General features: G+C 32.8%; 4 protein-coding genes across 4 annotated transcripts in view; 2 read left to right on the forward strand and 2 right to left on the reverse strand.

Moving 5' to 3' along the window:
• The window catches only part of LOC123659761 (rab11 family-interacting protein 4A), a 53828-nt gene extending 52004 nt beyond the window's left edge, over positions 1 to 1824 (forward strand). The window contains exon 13 of the mRNA XM_045594938.1: positions 686 to 1824. Coding sequence (XP_045450894.1) covers positions 686 to 823 — 138 coding nt within the window. The 3' untranslated portion in view covers positions 824 to 1824. The remainder of the gene's footprint in view (positions 1 to 685) is intronic.
• Positions 1825 to 2019: 195 nt separating this feature from the next.
• LOC123659405 (COP1-interactive protein 1-like) lies at positions 2020 to 9281 on the reverse strand. Its single transcript, XM_045594621.1, has 12 exons — positions 9023 to 9281; positions 8264 to 8968; positions 7869 to 8020; positions 7296 to 7483; positions 6874 to 7134; positions 6579 to 6772; positions 6393 to 6499; positions 5888 to 6013; positions 5503 to 5640; positions 5311 to 5420; positions 3111 to 3543; positions 2020 to 2191 (listed from the first exon to the last, which is right to left on the reverse strand). Exons 1-12 carry the CDS (start codon positions 9279 to 9281, stop codon positions 2090 to 2092), a joined length of 2775 nt encoding a protein of 924 aa, XP_045450577.1. The 3' UTR covers positions 2020 to 2089.
• Positions 9282 to 9564: 283 nt separating this feature from the next.
• On the forward strand, positions 9565 to 12852 carry LOC123659487 (ubiquitin domain-containing protein UBFD1-like). The gene is made up of 6 exons (XM_045594701.1): positions 9565 to 9744; positions 9857 to 10296; positions 10424 to 10549; positions 11287 to 11428; positions 11849 to 11895; positions 11996 to 12852. Exons 1-6 carry the CDS (start codon positions 9732 to 9734, stop codon positions 12104 to 12106), a joined length of 879 nt encoding a protein of 292 aa, XP_045450657.1. The 5' UTR covers positions 9565 to 9731; the 3' UTR covers positions 12107 to 12852.
• A 76-nt stretch (positions 12853 to 12928) lies between these two features.
• On the reverse strand, positions 12929 to 14761 carry LOC123659488. Its single transcript, XM_045594702.1, has 5 exons — positions 14312 to 14761; positions 13974 to 14221; positions 13533 to 13665; positions 13258 to 13387; positions 12929 to 13160 (listed from the first exon to the last, which is right to left on the reverse strand). Exons 1-5 carry the CDS (start codon positions 14660 to 14662, stop codon positions 13075 to 13077), a joined length of 948 nt encoding a protein of 315 aa, XP_045450658.1. The 5' UTR covers positions 14663 to 14761; the 3' UTR covers positions 12929 to 13074.
• Between the last annotated feature and the right edge of the window lie 4816 nt (positions 14762 to 19577).

The following is a 19577-nucleotide window of genomic DNA, read 5'->3' on the forward strand; positions in this document are numbered from 1 at the left end:
CACAAAAATATCGAGTACGAAATAAATTCCAAACTAGCAATGTATAAAATAATACAATAAGTCCAAGTCTAATAAGATGCATGTACTTAGGAACAAAAGTTTTCTTTCAATGAATATTAGGATTAATAGACTAACATTATCGTCTATTATAACGATATGTATATTACAACAATACCTTGAGTTCTGTATTCCTTTTATAGTGTACTCGTAATAATTAGTGGTCTGTACATATTCTTGCTGTGTGATATGTAATTTACATTTGTTAAGTATCCATTAGATAAAGTCATTTTAAATAGCTTTTTAATGACAATACAATATGCCAACATATTTGTAATCCATTATGTTACTCTTGTTGGTTAAAGAATGTATGTTTAGTATTTTTTACTTTTCAATAAAAATTTCTTTTCTATAAAAAATAATTCATTCGTCTAATTATCTCTATTCTTTAAGACTCTTTTACTTTTTATCTTGTATATACAAAAATGCAAATATACCTAGTATAGTAGATTAGCACTTAATTTGTACCTTTTTCATACTTTATGAAGTATTTATTTATAAAAAAAGAAAAATATTTTATAACTATCCGCATTACTTAAACCACACGTCCAATTTTCTCGCACACCTTAACTTTTTTATACTCAATTTATCAAACAAAAATAATAATTATTATTTTTTTTTATTTCAGTTGCAAAAAGCTTTAAAGGAACAACAAGATGTCAATGTTCAATTAAGAAACTACATCGATGGTATCCTACTCTCGATCGTAGAGAACTACCCTCAATTACTTGAAGTTAAATATCAGAAACCTGATGTCAAGTCATAACATCTAATTATTGTCAATATGTCGCTTGTAGAGCATATTGGTCTAGAAATTACATGATAGTTTTTCTATTATCTAACTTTAAAAAAATCTCGTTTCTTTTTTTTTCTTCCTCTTTCTCATCTGTGCTCTACGTGACGTTAGCTTTACTACTTAAGAAATAAATTAACCTTATGCAGCAATATTTATGTCATCGGAAAATTTTTTTTTTTATTTAACCTGTGTTGCCATTTTACAAACTTTCCAGTTCAGTTTACGAATAATAAATCGTAATAAAATTGCAATGTATTGATATATTATAATATTATAAATGTATTTATTAATATTATTTAAAAAATTAATGATTTTTTTAGCTATTGAGAGATCCGACATTAAAACTGTGATAAAATTGTTAAAAAAATAAACTTGTAATAAATGTATTTTATCAGCAGGTAAATAATATTTAAATAAATATAATTGTGCAAATGATAATATGAAATGTGTTTTCAATAAAAAATTTAGCAATATAATTTATGTAGCCAAGGCCTAATATAGAATAATATTACACGTATGTTATAAGGTTGTTAACATTTATTAATATTAATAAAGTATAATCGAATGTAAATAGTGTAAAGTTAGGTTACGTTATTGATAAATATTGTTCCTCAGTACGAGAAATTTGCGTTTAGTCCAGCTGATATAGATAATATTTTTTTTTATTTAAGTTTAGTTCGAGGGTAGTTAGATTGTACGAGGCCAGGCCGTCCATATTTTTAATCTAAAATCAATTTGCGAAGACTGGATGTATGTTATTCCTATTACATTTTCTCCGCTAACTCACGTTGTAGTAAAACAATTTTGTAAAATTTATTTCTAATCCATTCTGGGATATGTTTAAAGATCACAAACGTGATCTATTTAATTGAATTTTATAATTAGATTGTTAAATTTTTCGATACAAGAAATTTCCGAATGTAATCAATATTATAATTTATCAATGTATGAAATAAAGCCATTTAAATATACTTTTTGATGTTTTCCAACTTTCCTGTAGTACCTACTTGAGTTAAAATTGTAGCTATTTTTACAATGAGATATTATATTTAAGTATAGCTTCGACCTTTTGTGTACATTTTGATAACACGATTAATAAGAAAAAAATTAGAAAAATGGTATTGTTATTATTAATCGTCAAAATAAATTAAATGAAACAATTCTAATACATAAGTTCAGTCTTTTATTTTCTCTTAAAACCTCTAGAATACAAAAGTCGCCATTCTGTATTAAATGTTAATCATTTTGTTCAGTTTCATCCCTCTTGTTTTGTTCTAAATTACCAATAACTTGTTGGACATCTAAACGCAACATCATTAACTTGGGGTCCATGTAGTCCTGAAATATAACTTCCATAGTCAGTCTTATATCTGCTTATGAAAAACAATAAAAAATATGTATACCTGCAATTTCTAAAACTTTAAAAACCGACACTTAGTTAACGAAAAGGTGATTTTACTGATTTATAAAGTCCCGTAATGTTATTAACAAAATATTTTTTTATACAAGCAAGTTTATTGTCGATACATTCATTAATATCAGAGATAAAACCCCTATCAACCTTTAATTTTTAACCGACTTCCAAAAAAGGAGGAGGTTCTCGATTCGACTGTATTTTTTTTTTTTAATGTATGTTACATCAGAACTTTTGACCGGGTAGACCGATTTCGACAAATTTTGTTTTAATCGAAAGGTGGTGTGTGCCAATTAGTCCCATTTAAATTTATTTGAGATCTAACAACTACTTTTCGAGTTATATCTAATAATGTGTTTTTACTTGACGCTTTTTTCGTCGACCTACGTTGTATCATACCGCATAACTTTATACTGGATGTACCGATTTTGATAATTCTTTTTTTGTTGGAAAGGGGATATCCCTAGTTTGGTACCGTGAAAAGGAAACCAGGATCTGATGATGGGATCCCAGAGAAATCGAGGGAAACTCTCGAAAACCGTAATAAATTTTTACTGGGTGTACCGATTTTGATAATTTTTAATTTAATCGAAAGCTGGTGTTTATCATGTGGTCACATATAAATTTTATCGAGATCTGTTAACTACTTTTTGAGTAATCTTTGATAACGCGTAGTTGCTTGACTATTTTTTCGTCGATCTACGTTGTATTACTTGTCGATGTAATTGAAGTCGGTTTTTTTTTCGTTTGCGTGCAAACACAATTATTTTAGCCAATTATACTCTGACATACTTATTTAAAAAATTAAGCCAGCCCTATGAGGAACTTAAAAACTTTATGTACCTTAAAAGTACCAATTTGTTGAGGAACTTCATCTCCAGCGTTAAAACTTACATCCTGTCGGGCTCTCCCCATCAACTGAGCCATTTCCGCCTCTAGAACATTATGGGGAACGTTCAAATTTACAAAATCCCTCGACACAGGCAGATACGAGGGTACATACGCCTCCGTGTATTGAGAAGTTCTGCACAAAGAACATTGCTGTCTACCCTCTATTTCCTTCCTCTCATTATGCAAGGCGAGTCTTTCTCTCGATAGAGCTACTTTTTCCTTGGCTATTTGCTTTTCTCTTGCATTTAAAGAAACGACATGTTCTTGTACTCTTCGTATCCTGTCTTCGTACTTTCGCTGAAGGAACTCTGCTTCGGAATACTTTTTGTCCGCTTGAGATTGCTTCTCCATAGCTGTTTTAGCAAGTAGGTCTAAATCTCTACTCCTGAAAAATAATTCGAACAAAATTAATTATGACATTTACTATTTATCTTTTAATTTAACGAAAATTGGCACAACACATCTTAGAGCAGTGCTTCTAGCCTTTGAAAATAGTAAAAAGTAAAAAAAAACATATAAAAGGATGAAACCCATTGGAAAAAAAAATACAAAAAAAATGAAAGAAAAAATAAATTATTGGCGATCTAAGATTGAGAAGTGGTGGCGGTTTAAAGGTGAAAAACGGTTTATCTCGATTTCCCGCTAAACTATATACAAGTCCTATAGAAAAAAGTAAAACGGTAAAGTTGTAGGTAGTAAAAAGAGTGCAACTTTTGTATTCACACTTTTTTCACATAACCTCAAAATTCTTGTGAAAAATTAAAAAAATAAGTTTTTGGTTTTTTATTTGCTTTTACAATTTATTTATTTTACGCAATTTGTTTGATGAAAGTCAAATTGTTTTATGGGTCTAATTGTTACCTGAAATAAAGAATTATTATTACTATTATTTAATTTGATGAAAACTTGCCTTTTTACGTCTAAACACACTGCAATTTTTTGATTTAAAATATTTATTTTTCACCTAATTTTGACCTCAATATCGAAAAATCGCCCTAATTTTCAATTGAATATTCTCACGTCAAAATATCAACTTTTTAAAAAAAAGTCCAGGTTTTTGTGGGAGGGTCTAGCCTTCCTAGCTGTTATTTCTTTGCGTTTTCTGAGAACATTTACCATAGTAATGTATATTTTGTTCACCATCGAAAGTAGAGATTGCAACAAACAAAATTTAATAGATTATGCTATACCTATAGCATGTTATCTATCCTATACCATCTATACGGAGTGTATTATGAGAATCGTTCTGGAAAAATGGGACAAGGGAATTTCAGTGGGAGGTAGAAAAATATCTTACTTGAGGTATGCCGATGATACTACTCTTCTCACTCAAACAAAAGAGCACATGGAACACCTGCTGACACTTCTAGAGACAATAAGTCTCTCCTTTGGACTTAAGGTCAACAGAGATAAGACCAAGATGGTGATAGTGGATCGAGCTGAACTAAACCATCCTGACATCTCTATGATTGGCAACTGTGAGGTTGTCCAATTTTATGTGTACCTCGGTTCCACTATTGCAAACATCGGAGGATGCGAAGACGAGATTCGAAGGAGATGTGCTATTACAAGATCTGCCGTTGGCATGTTGAAAAGAGTATGGTGCAACCGTAATATCACTAAAGCCACGAAAGTCCGCCTAATAAGAAGCTTAATCTTCCTGATATTTCTTTATGGCGCAGAAACGTGGACGGTTAGACTCAAAGATCGACGCAAAATTGACGCACTCGAGATGTGGTGTTGGCGGTGACTGCTGTGGATCCCTTGGACAGCGTTTCGAACCAATGTTTCGATCCTAGAGGAATTAAAAATCAAGCAGAGATTGTCGTCGACTGTGCAAACTCGAATCCTGAAATATTTCGGAGACGTTGTTCGAAACGAACAATCCATAGAGCGACTCGTTGTCCAAGGGCAGGTAGAGGGCAAGCGGTCACGCGGTCGACCACCAACGCGTTGAATAGACCTCATCAAAGCTGCGACACAGACCTACATAGTCCAGAGTTCTCGAGACGCTGAAAACCGCATCGAGTGGAGGCGTATAGCGGGGGCTGCTTTAGCCAATGAATCGTCGTCAACCACGAACACTTTGTCAAGAGTGAACGACTAAGAAGCTATACCTAAATGAAGTAGGCATAGTTGATAAATTACGTACTTTGATAATACTCTTTGCTCCTCTATTTGTAACTCTTGTTTTTGTGAACTCAATTTGGATCTTTCATCTGTCACTTCTTCTATTTGTGCCTGAAGTTCAGCTTTCATTTTCTTCAAAGAGAAAAATTTATTATTTTTCAATATTTTATAAAACAATATTTAATTATATGATACTATAGTATGATATTATTACCTCCACTTCCATTTTTAATGTTTGTATGGAAGTTTTTTCTTTGGCAATTAACACACTATCTTTTAACGATGTCGCCTTCTCTGCTTCGAGTCTCGATATTTTCTCTTGATACTCCTTTTGTATATCGTCTTTCATCATCTAAAATATTAATATAATACTGGCTTTTTTTGATGGTATTTAAATTTCGATTGCAACATACCCAAAAAGTTTGGACTAGAAAAGACTAACTTTACTTTTTATTCTTAGTTAAAAAAAACATTTTAAGAAGAAAAATGCGAGAATTTAGAAAATGGAAAAAAAACGAATATGTATTAAAAAATGTTAATTGTGATTATGAAAAATGCACAAAAAGTATCGATTGAATTAATTTGTAAGTCATTTTTACCTTTATTTCTTCATCCTGTTTCTTAAGTACGTTTTTAGCAAATTCAGTTTGTTTGCTGAAAGTAGCTTTTTCGAATTCAAACTCCATTTTCTTTTGTCGCAACGACGCTGACTCTTCTTCAATCATCTGTATTATAAAATTTAAAAAAAAATTGTAAAAGTAAAACGTAAAATTATTACGTTTTACACACCCATGTATATGTGTTGCATGAAACTTTTTTTTACAATTTTCTTAAATAGAAACCTCATTTTACAATACATCACAACGTGTACAATACATATGTACGCATTTAATGAATTGGTATTCAATAAAAAGTGTTACATTTACACTTTATTTAACAAACAGGTCAAGCGTTGGTGTCAATTCTGATATAACCGCCTAAATTTTTTATTTGTACTGCTTGTTTTTATGGTATATTTTCTTTATTAACTTGCTACCCACGACGTTGCCTGAATTGCTAATATGTGTATAGAAGTTTTGATTTGAGTGAACATTACAAAATTACCGCTGTCATTTGTTTCAACCTTGCTTCCAACATGTTCACCATCTCCTTACTATCCGCTTTCTCTTTTTCAAAATTCTCTCGCTCTGTCTTCAATTGCTGAATCATATCTAAAAGCAATAAACGTACATTTTATTCCGACACGTTTTCTGAATAATCACAAAAGTAATTTATTTAATCTATAGTTACCTGAAATCTGGATCTCTCTTATCTGCAAACTTCGTTCAGAATCCTTTTGAGTATTTTGGGACAATTTTTCTACTTTATCATACAGCTGAGCACACTTTTCATTACCATCTTTAACTTTCGTTAGCAATTCTTGCAAATCTAACGAAAAACTAGCGGAATCTTTTATAAGTACTTGCTCTTGTTTAACTGCATTCCTACAAAGTTAATTTCAATACATACAACGTGATATTATGGTTCCTAATGTAGGACTTAAACTAGAGAAAAAAAAAAAGCTAATCCAAAAATATCACTTTACTTAACATTTTCCATTAATGTAGCGTGGTGTTCCTGTAATATTTTAATATTTTCCAAATGTTGCTGTCGTAGCATTTCATTTTCCGCTTTATGTCGTTGCATTAGACCATCCAAATTCTGTTCAGACATTTTCTTGTACAGTTGATGATGTTCTTCCACCCAACCAATTTTCTCCGAATAAAACTTTACCAACTTCTCACTTTCTTCTTTCATTCTCTCTTCTGATTGATTAAAGGAAACTTCTAGAAAAGCAAGCTGCCGTCTAAGTAACAAAAATTATTACTATTACATATCAGAAAAAACGTTTAAAAGCAGATGCGTCATACACTCAAAACATGAGGCTATGGGATCTATGAGAATTCGGTCTGCACTTGTCTGTATTTTTAAGAGATTTTTTTCCATATAGTATTTATTAGTACATACCTGTATGAAGATTCCATTAAGTCAATTTCCTTATCGTGATTCTCTTGAAGGGACTGTACTAATTGAAGTAGCTGTCTTCTTTCTTTTGCGAATGGACTATCTTTACGTTCTACTCCTTGTACTCCATCACATTCGTTTGTCTCTACATTTGTCTCTTTGTTATCGATTATAGCTTCACCTAACAAATCCTATATTGAATTTTAATATAAATTATATGAAAAACATTTATAGTTTATCAAGTAAGTTATATTTATACAAATAAACACTTTAGAATATAACATAATAAAATAATCACAAACCCTAGAACATGGCATACATTTATATGACCTATTGTCATAAGCGGGGATCGAACTCGAGATCGAATTAATACTCAAATACCAATAATTATTACAACGTACCCAAATAACATAAGATAATAACTGGGTAAGAAATGAGGTAAGAGATTAGGGAGGACGAATTGAGTTTGGTGTTTAAAGTCTAAAGTCTCGTCTTTGCATATCCGACGGAGAGTCAATCATTATGAAATTTAAGCCAAGGGTGCAGGGAATTCCCAATCAGGACGACGGATTCTACCTTAATCCTCTGAGTGATTCGCTCCTGATGAGCGGATATGATTGTTTGCATTTGTCTCCGGTGATCGGCTTGTCTCCGCAGCATCGCATCAAGTTGTTCGTGTTGCGCAAGAGCAGCTTCGCGTTGTACTCTTTGACTTTCTTTCTGCCGCACTAAATATTTACCGAAAAGATATATGTCATAATCAAATATCTAATTAGATCAATATATATATATATATATATATATATATATATATATATATATATATATATATATATATATATATATATATATATATATATATATAATTAGACAATGGTGATGATGATGAGTGAATTGAAAAAGTAATCCTTTAAATGATCGTTTATGGATATGAATCACAAAATGTTTAAATAATTAAGTCGTTGTCTTACTCTGCATAGCAGCCAACTTTTCGTCTTGAGCTTTTAACTGCAATGCTACCATCAATTGAGACTCTTGTTGCTGTAAATATAGAGCAGTCCCTTGCATAGTGATATCTTCTTGATTGACCTCCATGCTTGGTATATTGGTTACCACGTTCTGAACAACGTGGTCTAAATTATTTGATTCTTTTTGAGTATCGACATCAGTTTTAGGCTTTTCTTTCGGTACCTCTTCCTTTTGATGACTTTCTGTTATAGCTTCTTTGACATTTTTCTTTTTCTTACTTCCGCCACCCCCTAACCAAGCAGGCACATCGTCTTCTTCTTCATCTTCCTCCATAATATTTTCACTGGCTTGAAATATACCCAGCCAGTCATCACCGGACTTTTTCTTTGATTGAGATACTTCTTTTACGCTTTCACTTTTTGTAGTTGATTTTTGTGTTGCAACTTTAGCGGTTGAAGTAGTCGGTCGTGATTCCGTGTCTAAAAATGAATCTAAATCATATGATTGCTTTTTAGCGGCAGTAGTGGGTTTTGTGGTTTGTTGTGTACTTGTCTTCTTTGAGCTTCCCAGTATGTCATCCAATAGTGACTGCGAGCTTTTACCTTTTTCTAAGATTTTTACTGTATCTTTCTTTGGCTGTAAGCCAAAATCATTTAGAATGTTATCAGTGCTTAAATCGAATTTTGGTTTATGGGGTGACTTGGTTGCTGCCAATAATGGTTCCTTTGAGTTTGTTTTTTTAAAAGGTGTTGGAGATATACTTTTTAAATTATCAGTCGTTGGTTGATCTTCGACAACTGGCTCTTTTGGATTTTTTTTCTCCCCTAATAGATTATCATCATTTGGGTGATTACTCTGTGATTTTTTATCACCTAAATCAAAGATAGCACTTTTCTTATCTGCTATGCTAGTTTCACTCCTTTTTGGAGGTTTTTTTTTGCTTATATCGTCATCAAAGAAACTGTCGTCGCTACCATCACTTAAAATTCCTGCAAGGGGATCGTCAAGATTAAAATTCATTATTAATGTTATTATAATTAAAATACTGATATAAATATAAAATAGTTTTAATCGAATAATTGTAGCTGAAAGTTGTCGTAATGTTTACAAATTTAGCGCCATGGCAACGATATAATATATTACAGTTCAAAAAATCAAACAAAATGTATTTATACTATTTCTTTAGCTCAATAATATATGAAAAATATAAAAAAATATATATAAAGATTCGATAATATTAATAACATTAAAGGTTCCAAAAATAATAAAAGTAGGGAAACATAAACAACGACAACTTCTTTTTATTTATGCTGAACGCAACAATATGAGTGACGAATCGAAGATTGATGAAAAATTTGTTGCTTCATGTCAGCCAGTCGGTATTTTTAATTATTTTTTCAAAACAACTTCGTCAAGATTACTACGTTTTTGTCGATTGGATAAATTTTGCTATATTAGCAGCAATTAAAGATGGATTACATTGGTAAGATTTAATACATCTTCCGTTGGTAATTATTGTAATGAATTTGACAATTTTGTTTCGGTCTGAAGAGATCTTTTGTTCTAGAATTTTGCTAACTCACGTTATGTTTCAGCTTCTGAAAAAGGGGACACGGCAGAAAATCTAGACCCAAACTCTTCGGTATCCAACGGCAGTTCAAAACCGAATGTAGAAAATAAACCATGTATTGATAATGGTAAAGCGCACGTCCAAGCTCCCACAGAGATCGCAGCCTGTAGTTCAGAATCAACAGAAGATTCCGCACTATGTGAGATTCCGGAACAGATCGAATTTACTGTAGTTTTTAACAAAAATAAACATGACATCACATTTGCATATGATGCTACTGTGTTAGAACTTAAGGCTCATTTAGAAAGGATATGTGGCGTGCCACAATCAGCACAGAAACTCATTATCAAAGGCATGGCTCGAGATAATGTAACATTGAGAAATTCTGGAATTGTTAAAGGCGGCAAAGTCATGTTGGTTGGATCCAAAATGGATGACATTTTGGCTGTAAAAAGTGCTCCAAAGGTATGTTTTTCTTTTAAACTATGAATAGTAATGTCCAAATGATTGATATTTTATGTTGTATAGTTTTGTTACTTTTAACATAAACTATAATTGTAGTAGTAAATTAACTATACACATAATTTTCTAGGAACTTCAAGAAGAGAAAAATAATAGTCAATCAAGTAAAGAGCCGCTAAGTATGCAAAAAATCCATAGGAAAGTTCTTGATAAAGGTATTCCACCAGATGTGATGCCTGGAATCAAAGGTGTAAAGGTATGTAAAATATTATAGTTGTACAATAAATATATATAGCTTTTCCACCAACCCGCATTGGAGCAGCTTGTTGGATTAAGCTCTGATCCTTCTCCTACATGGGGAAAGAGGCCTATACCCTATGAGCAGTGGGATATTACAGACTGAAGCGCAAGCTTATATTGCTTTTATGATGACACATTGGCGCAATGGTCACAACACTGGTTTTGTGGCTATTGCGCTGGCGGTTGTGGGTTCGATCTCCACCCATGACAAACATTTGTATTGACCATTCAGATGTTTGCCATGGTCTGGGTGTTTGTGCAGTCCTTGTGAATCTCCCATCATGCCTCGGAGAGCATGTTAAGCTGTTGGTTGGTTGGCTGCCCTGGTTGTTATCATGTACACTTGATAGTGATCTTTACTCATAGTAGGGAATATATCCACCAACCCGCATCAGAGCAGTGTGGTGGATCAAGTTTTGATCCATTCTCCTACAAGGGGAAAAAGGCCTATACCCAGCGGCTGAAGCAAAGCATATATAGCCTTCGCTTAAATGTGACACTGCAATTTTTTCTGATTTTAAATTTCCAATATTTTGATGACCTTCACAGAAAGACTCCAGTTATCAAAAGCTTAAGAATTTGTATTATATTAATTTTGATAATTTATTGCTTCATTAACAGCTAGTTGTTTTATAGATTAATGTTTTGTGTAAAAAAGTATATAAAGATTAACAGAAATAATTTAATATTTAGGAACCACTTCCACCAGTGCCATTAAGTGGGATGTTAAACAAACATGGAGGTAAAGTGAGGCTCACATTTAAACCAGAACAAGATCAACTATGGGTGGGTACCAAAGAACGCACCGAAAAGCTAGCCATGACATCTATCAAAAGTAAGTTCATTTATATCTGTAGTCAATATTTATATTTATTTTTATTATAATTTTTTGCTATTGTATAATATTACAAAATAAAGTGACACTACACTATACTTTCATTATATTTTACGAGATTTTAATAATTCATTAGCATAATATAAAAATGGTAAGCATTATAAGTTATGATAATAATCAACTATCTGTATAGTAGTAGTTACAAATAATTTTATTGAGTTGAAAAATTACAATAACAATAAAAAGTTCTGTACATTATTGGAATTACTCCACATAATCTTAAATTGATCTAGTGAATATTATTGTTCCTTCAAAATACTACAAAATAAATTAATATAAACGATGAAAATTAATATAAATATAAACAGGTCATCTTACTATATGACAATTTCATTGACACTAAAAAAAAATTTTTTTTAGGTATCACATCTGAACCTATAAAGGATCATGAAGAATATCATATCATGGTGAGTTTTACCATAATATAGAACTGCACAAGAAAAACAATGTTAATCTGATAATTAATAAATTATTTGAACTTCTGATAATTTTTTTTTTCTGTTATAGGGTTTACAGCTTGGTCCCACAGAAGCGTCAAGGTATTGGGTGTACTGGGTACCTGCACAATACGTAGAAGCCATAAAAGATGCAGTATTTGGTGTCTGGCAGTTCTTTTAAATAAAATCCCTTGAATCTGTCGACTACTATCTACCGCCTGTGAGCGACTTGGGTAGTTGCAATATATTTAAAATTATGGATGTGAACCTTGTGCCCTAGCACACTTACGTGTATAGTCCACAATTTATATTTAGAATTTCATATTAATTATTGACTTATACAGTTTTACAGTAATGATAAGCTAAATATTTAGTGCTAGGGCTTTCTCTTATATAAACTCTACCAAAATTATTTATATATTATATTTTAACCCTAAATCTATTTTTTTTTTTTAAACATTATCCTAAACCTTATTATCATTTTATATATTATATTATTCCTGTATCAATAAATTGGTACCGTTCATTTTGTGATATAATTATGCTATGTCAATTAAAAAATTGTCCATTGATAATTTGACATTGTCTGGTCAAGACAGAATTATATTTTTTTGCTATTGTATAATTGCATTTTTTAAGCCTTTGGGTTTATAGCTGTACAATGTTGCCAATAATAGAAGAGCTGCTGCTACACTGGAGCATTCATAAGTCATGAGCTTATTGTCCCTCGTGTTTGGAAACCTGATCTCGATTTGAACTTTATAAAATTAACTTGCAGTGGAGGATTGGGCCGAACACTGAGAAAATTTCTATCATTTTTGGAATCTTTTATTATATTCTCTCAGAACTAATTTTCAATATTTCTCATATGTATCCCAATCCTTCACCGTAATTTGAGTATATAATTAGATAAAATGTTTTAAACTACAACTGGTTTTTATTTAAAAAAAGAACTACAATTTCAGATAAAAAAAAAATTTAATCTCAGTTAAATATGACTTTATAAAAATAAATTACACTTAAAGCTAAAATTATAAATAGTCACAAGAATAAAATGGCACATATAAAAAGTATAAAGAAGCAATTTAAACTTTGGCATCTCGATATGTAAATAATACTAATTGTACTAAAGCATTTGTTGTAGTAACTTTAACCATACTCTGATTGTACAGTCAGAGAAAACTGGCCCTTGGGAATGCTTGTTGCATGATACCATAGTCGAGTATCCAGTAACACTGAAAAAATTTCTTAATTAAGTATTGTTATGTTCCAAATCATTGCTATAAAAATTCAGTAAACTCATACTACTAAACAATTTATTATTTTACCTACCCACATCCCCTGGCTCAACATAGTATTGAAATTTATTGCAAATATGTTCACATTCAGGTACAGGCACTACGGTCCAAGTCTTATTACCTTTCACTTGCCCTTGCCACATTAGTCGTGGAATATAATCTAACTGAAAAATGGTATAGTTATGGTCATGTAACCACAAAACAAATAACTAAAAAAAAAAAAAATAATAGGAGAAAAAATTTGACTGGAATATTAATATCTGTAAAACTAAAAGTAGCACAAAATTATTATTCTTAAAATATATTTACATGCATAACAGCTCCTATTTCATATCCAAAAAATATATTTTCGGTTGCTGGAAATTCTGCATCCTCTGGTAAAAATTCTGGCATACTGTAATACTTTCTCACTTTTGCCAAAATGTCTGGATGACAATTTCCCCTGCAAAATCACATACAAATGACAGTAAAATTTTTAGAGTAAAAGAAAATTATAAAGCAATACAAAGACAGTAAGCATAGTTTTGGAATAGGAAAGTAAGTAAAAGCAACACCGGCCAAAAGGGACAGATTTAATTTAATCACATGACAAATATTTACATAAATTTATAGGTCATACAGATATTTATTATAGGTGTTTATGCTTGTATATTGTGTGTTTTTTGGGAACCCCTGATACAGGAATTGCATCCTGCTGGGGACTGTAGTGTAAGTGTGAGGTATTTATAGTTTCAATTAATTGATACAAACCATCCCACATACCAAGGCTCTTGCCCTGGCTCATTTCTAACCCTGGCATCAGGCATCTCGAACACTTCTTTCAATGTAAATAAATTTGTTTTAAAATTAAGGAATTGACAGCCTTCTTCTAAACTCTCATAGCTGCCAGAAACTTCTTCATAAAGTCTTCTAAACATATAAAAATTTAACTCTTTAGCAGCCCTCCAATGCTTTATTGCCTTTTTAACTATAATAGGTTTTGATGAATACGCGTACTTCTAAAACATTTCAATGGTAAAAATTGTTTTATTACTAAATACATCATGCTATATAATACATTCATTTAAGATAATCATATAAAACCCTACCCTAAAATTACGACGAGTAATGTTCTGCAATATAATAGGTTTCGTAATATTCGCACAATAGCTACAATCGGCGAGTGGTCGCGTCACTTCCCACACCAAGTGATTAATAGGTATCAAACACCTTGCGGTTAATAAATATTCAATTGCTAATCCGGTTAAAACTGCTGCTATAAATGCTATTCCTATTGTTATTATTGCACTTTTTATTCCAATAAGCGACCTTTGATTCAGGGAACAAATATTATTAAATTGTCTAATTAAAGCTCGGTCTAAGCCCCGTTCCATAGCACTTTTTTGGATACATTTTAATTTTTTTTGTATATTTCTTTTATCATTAGTAAACTTGTGCATTTTTTCATTATATTTGTAAAAGTTTTATAATTTATAAAGTCTAATGTTTACTTTCAGTCGAATTGATACCAAACCCAAGATTATATAAAATAGAAACTTTTAAATGTCATTATGTCATATCAACAAAATATGTCAAAAATTTATACGTTTAAAAACAAATATATTTTACCTAGGATCAAGTATTTTACGAATTCTTTCCCTTTTATTTATCATGCAAAATAGCTTACACTAGCGCAACGAAATAAAGACTTTTGTTTTATATTTCATAAAAAACTGCTTGTATGTATGGTTTGACCTGACGCTGTCAAGTCAACGAACTGATGAACTTGGCGGTTTCAGTAGTAAGTTGGCTAGGTGATACCTAAAATGCCTCCAAAAAAGCGTGAAAAAGATAGTGAAACAAACAAAAACACTAAAATAGATCATTTACAGGCTGACCATGAGTTATTCTTACAAGCTTTTGAGAGTAAGTTGTGATTATGAGTGACAATAAGACGCGCTCTCGCAAAGATAGTTTGTACATTATAACATTTTATTCTTTGTTTCCCATTTCAGAACCTACGCAAATATACAGATTTTTACGGACGAGAAATATGTTATCGGTTCGTATAACAATTGAATAAGTGATTGTGTAAATAAAATTCATAACAAGTTTGTATTGAAAGTGCTTTATTTTGGTTCACAGCCTATTTTTTTAAACAGGACATTATCCTACATGAAGCGTAGAATGTCCAGAAGTAATAAAAGTCGCGTCGGTTTTAAAGTTGACTCTCTATTGGAAAAGATAACTTTGAAAAAGAGCACAGAGTTACAACCCAACAGCTTAGGAGGTTACATGACTTTAACGTTTTTGGGATTTTACGACAAGAGCTTAGACGATCCAAGAGATTCAAGAGATCCAAGAGATCCAAGAGATCAATATTTCATCAAACGATAATCTCATTGAACAATTACTCTCTATAGTCATTAACTTAGTCTCCCGGTTTAGTGACACCGGTCTACCGAACAACCTCATGACCACATTATCCAACTTAATTTCCTTGTCACAAAGCAATGGCGCACAATGTGATTCAGTGGAACAGTCGTAGCATTAGAAATAAAAAACAAGATCTCATTTATTTTGCTAATTATTATAAACCACTTGTCTTTGCCGTTCAGGAGACATGGTTAAGACCTGGGTCTCATTTTGGGGTCCGGGGATACTCATGTTTCAGGGACGATAGAGATGATGGTAAAGGTGGTGTTGCCATTTTGGTTTCCGGTAATACCACTTATTCTTATATCTCTCTTCCTTCCCATAGTGTAGGACTAAACATAGTTGCTGTCCGCGCTATGAATATATCTTTTCTTTCTGTGTACATTTCTGATCCAAATGTGACTGTTCTGTTTGAGCTTGAAACTATTATTTCCTCTGTTCCTCCTCCCATTTTTATTTTAGGTGATTTTAATGTTCACCATACTAGCTGAGATTCCTATTACTGTGACCAACTTTCTTCCTCCTTTCTTGATTTTATAGATAATTTAAATTTGGTGATTCTTAATGATGGATCTCCTACTCGTAGAGTTTCCCCCGCTCAAAATCCAAAGAGTGCAGTAGATTTATCCATATGCACTCCATCCCTGTCTTCTCATCTTACTTGGAACATCCTCCAAAATACATTTGGAAGTGATCACTTCCCGATTGTTATTTCCATTTCATTGTCATCATTACCTGTTTCTTTACCCAACTCTCCCAGATTGAAATACAAATTATCTAAGGCAGATTGGTCACTTTTTTACTCAACTACTGATGCTGAAACCCAAAATTTTCCCCCCATAAATATTTATAATGTTCACTCTCTTTATAATAATTTTAAAAATTGTCTGCTCAGGAGTGCCAACTTGTGTATACCTCAAAATGTAGGGAGTACAAGGATTTCCTCCCCACCCTGGTGGGATAGTGAGTGTTCAAAAGCATGCAAGAGTAGAAAAGAGGCAGAACGGATATATTCAGCTTCTATGACTATAGAAAAATTTTATGAAATATAAAAATGTAGCTGTCGCAACAACCAGATTATTTTTACAAAAGAAAAAACTTAGTTGGAGATACTTTTGTGAAATTCTATCTCCATCATCCTCTCCTTCTTTAGTATGGAAAAATATAAGAAAATTCTGTGGATCATTCTCATCCAATGTCCCTATATCAACTGATCCATCACTGTGGCTAAACTCCTTTGCACAAAGACTGGCTCCTCCTTATGTTCCTTCCTTAGAAGAATCTGAATCTTTTTCCTCTATTCCCCTTTCTACTTCAGAAAGTTTTGATTCCCCATTTTCTTGGGAGGAATTTCAGTTGGTACTAGGGTCCCTTGAAGACTCCTCCCCTGGGGTTGATGGCATACCATATTCCTTTTTTGTTAAAAGTGGTCCATCAACTAAAAAAATTGTCTTGGATGTTATTAATGCCATTTATTTGACTGGAACTCCTCCCGAGGAATGGAAAATTCAAGTAATTTTGCCAATTCTTAAGCCGGGAAAACTCTCTACCAATCCCTGTGGATACCGCCCTATCGCTCTTTCATGTACGCTTGCCAAGATATTAGAACACCTCATTAAAAATAGACTAGAATGGCTAATGGAAAGCAGAGGCATTCTTTCAAAAAGTCAGTTTGGATTTCGCAAAGGCCTGGGAACAATGGATAGTCTCACGACCTTAGTTACTGATATCCAGATCGCCTTCTCCAGACGTGAGACCCTCATAGGATTATTCTTGGACATTTCTTCCGCGTACGATAATGTACTACTTCCGGTACTCAGGCAAAAAATGCTCAATCTGAGTATCCCAGTGAGGATAGTAAATTTCATTTTCAATTATCTCTCTTGTCGCTCCCTCCTTATTTCTACGCGTAATCTGGATCTATCTCCTAGATTGATATGGAGAGGACTCCCTCAAGGCTCCGTTCTCAGTCCTATTCTGTATAGTATATACACACACGATTTAGATCTCTCTGTTCTTAGTTTCTGTAATATTCTTCAGTACGCGGATGATCTGGCTTTATATATTTCCTCTGAGAGTCTCTCGGACTCTGTTGAACGAATAAACAGAGCTGTATTTTACTTAACAGATTGGCTTGATAACCATGGCATGTCAATTTCTATTGAGAAAAGTAGTGTTGTGGTGTTTTCTCGTTGTAGAACTACTCCAAATATAAGTGTCACTTTTAACGGACAAGCTTTCCCGGTTAAGGATTGTGTAAAATTTTTGGGAGTTGTACTAGATTCGAAAATGTCAGGATCAACTCACATTAATTTGAAGGTAAAAAAATGTGAAAAAAACATTAATATTATGCGTTCGCTCTCTGGTGTCTGGTGGGGTTCACATCCATACACCCAAAAACTGGTGTACAACGCCCTGGTTCGCAGCCACTTGGACTATGGATCGTTTTTACTTCAAAACAGTAATAAAACTAGCTTAAAATTATTTGATAAGATTCAGTCAAAGTCGCTACGAATAATTATTGGTGCCATGAGATCCTCACCAATCAACGCTCTTCAGATTGAATGTGGGGAGCCTCCTCTTCAGTTTCGGAGACAATACCTTTCTGACCGTTTTCTTTTCAAAGCATATCAGTATTCTTCTCATCCTCTTATTCCAAAATTATCTATCCTATCTGAACTTACTTCTTCTTCTAATTACTGGAGACACAAGGAGCTGCCATGTTTAATCAAATCTTTCCTTAAATTGACCAGTCTTCCCTGTCCAATTTATCAGTGTAAGCTAAATCCCTTATATAAGATCCCATATGAAGCCATCACTAGCGTCCCCGAAGTTGTATTAAATCTTGGTATAGAAAAAGGTTCCTCCCTCGCTAACTTCCAGTTTAATTATAAAATTAATGAAATTTGTAAGGACTGGATACATGTATTTACAGATGCCTCAAAATTAACCCAGGAGGGATCTATTGGGTCAGCAGTGTGGATTCCGAAATTTAATGTGGTGCTAAATTTTGAATTGCCTCCACATTCTTCTGTTTTTACTGGTGAACTTTTGGCTATTTTTGAAGCAGTATCCTACATAGAGTCGCACCATTTAGATAAATCTGTTATACTCTCGGATTCCCAATGCTCACTTCAAGCCATCCTTTCTAATCAATTTAAATCGAAAGTCAAATTCTATTTAGTCCTAAAGATAAAGCATTTGCTCTTTAAGTGTCACTTAAAGGGGATCCATGTCAAACTGGTATGGATTCCTGGTCACTCAGGTATTAAAGGGAATGAAGATGCAGATTACTATGCGAAGGAAGCCACTACATATGGAATATTGTGTCAATATAGGGCTTACTGTTATGATCTCATGACCCTTTCCAAAACCCGTATGCTCTCAGACTGGGGTGAACATTGGTCCCGTAGTAGCCTCATTAAAGGGAAGTACTATGCTAGCATCCAGGAATCAATATTAGTCAAGCCGTGGTTCTTTAAATATCGCGATGCAAGCAAAGCCGTTACCTCAACTATATGTCGTCTAAGGTTGGGCCACTCGTGTACACCTGTATTCCTGGCCAAAATACGAATCAAAGACTCCTCTATTTGAGAATGTGGTTTAGACGAAGGCACCCCAGAATATATATTTTTTTCTTGTCCTAAATTACGATTCTCTTTGTATGATGCTCTTCCCCCTGAGATTCCACGTCCTACTGACCTAAAATCCTTATTAATGTGTGTTTTCTCCCCGTTTATTACTTCTTTATGCACTTTCATTGAAACTAACAATATAAAACTATAACGGGATGGAGATATCTAACAAAAGTTAACTATTCCAAGTATATATTTACTATTGTATTTTTATATATCTTTGTGTGTTTTTGTCTTAGGCAAGTTAACTTTTCTTTCAGGTAAACTTGTGCGGGAATTGGAATACTTTCAGTCGAATTGATAC

The sequence above is a fragment of the Melitaea cinxia genome, chromosome 14 (genome assembly GCF_905220565.1).
Source record: "Melitaea cinxia chromosome 14, ilMelCinx1.1, whole genome shotgun sequence".
In the NCBI taxonomy this organism is placed as follows: Eukaryota; Metazoa; Arthropoda; class Insecta; order Lepidoptera; family Nymphalidae; genus Melitaea; species Melitaea cinxia.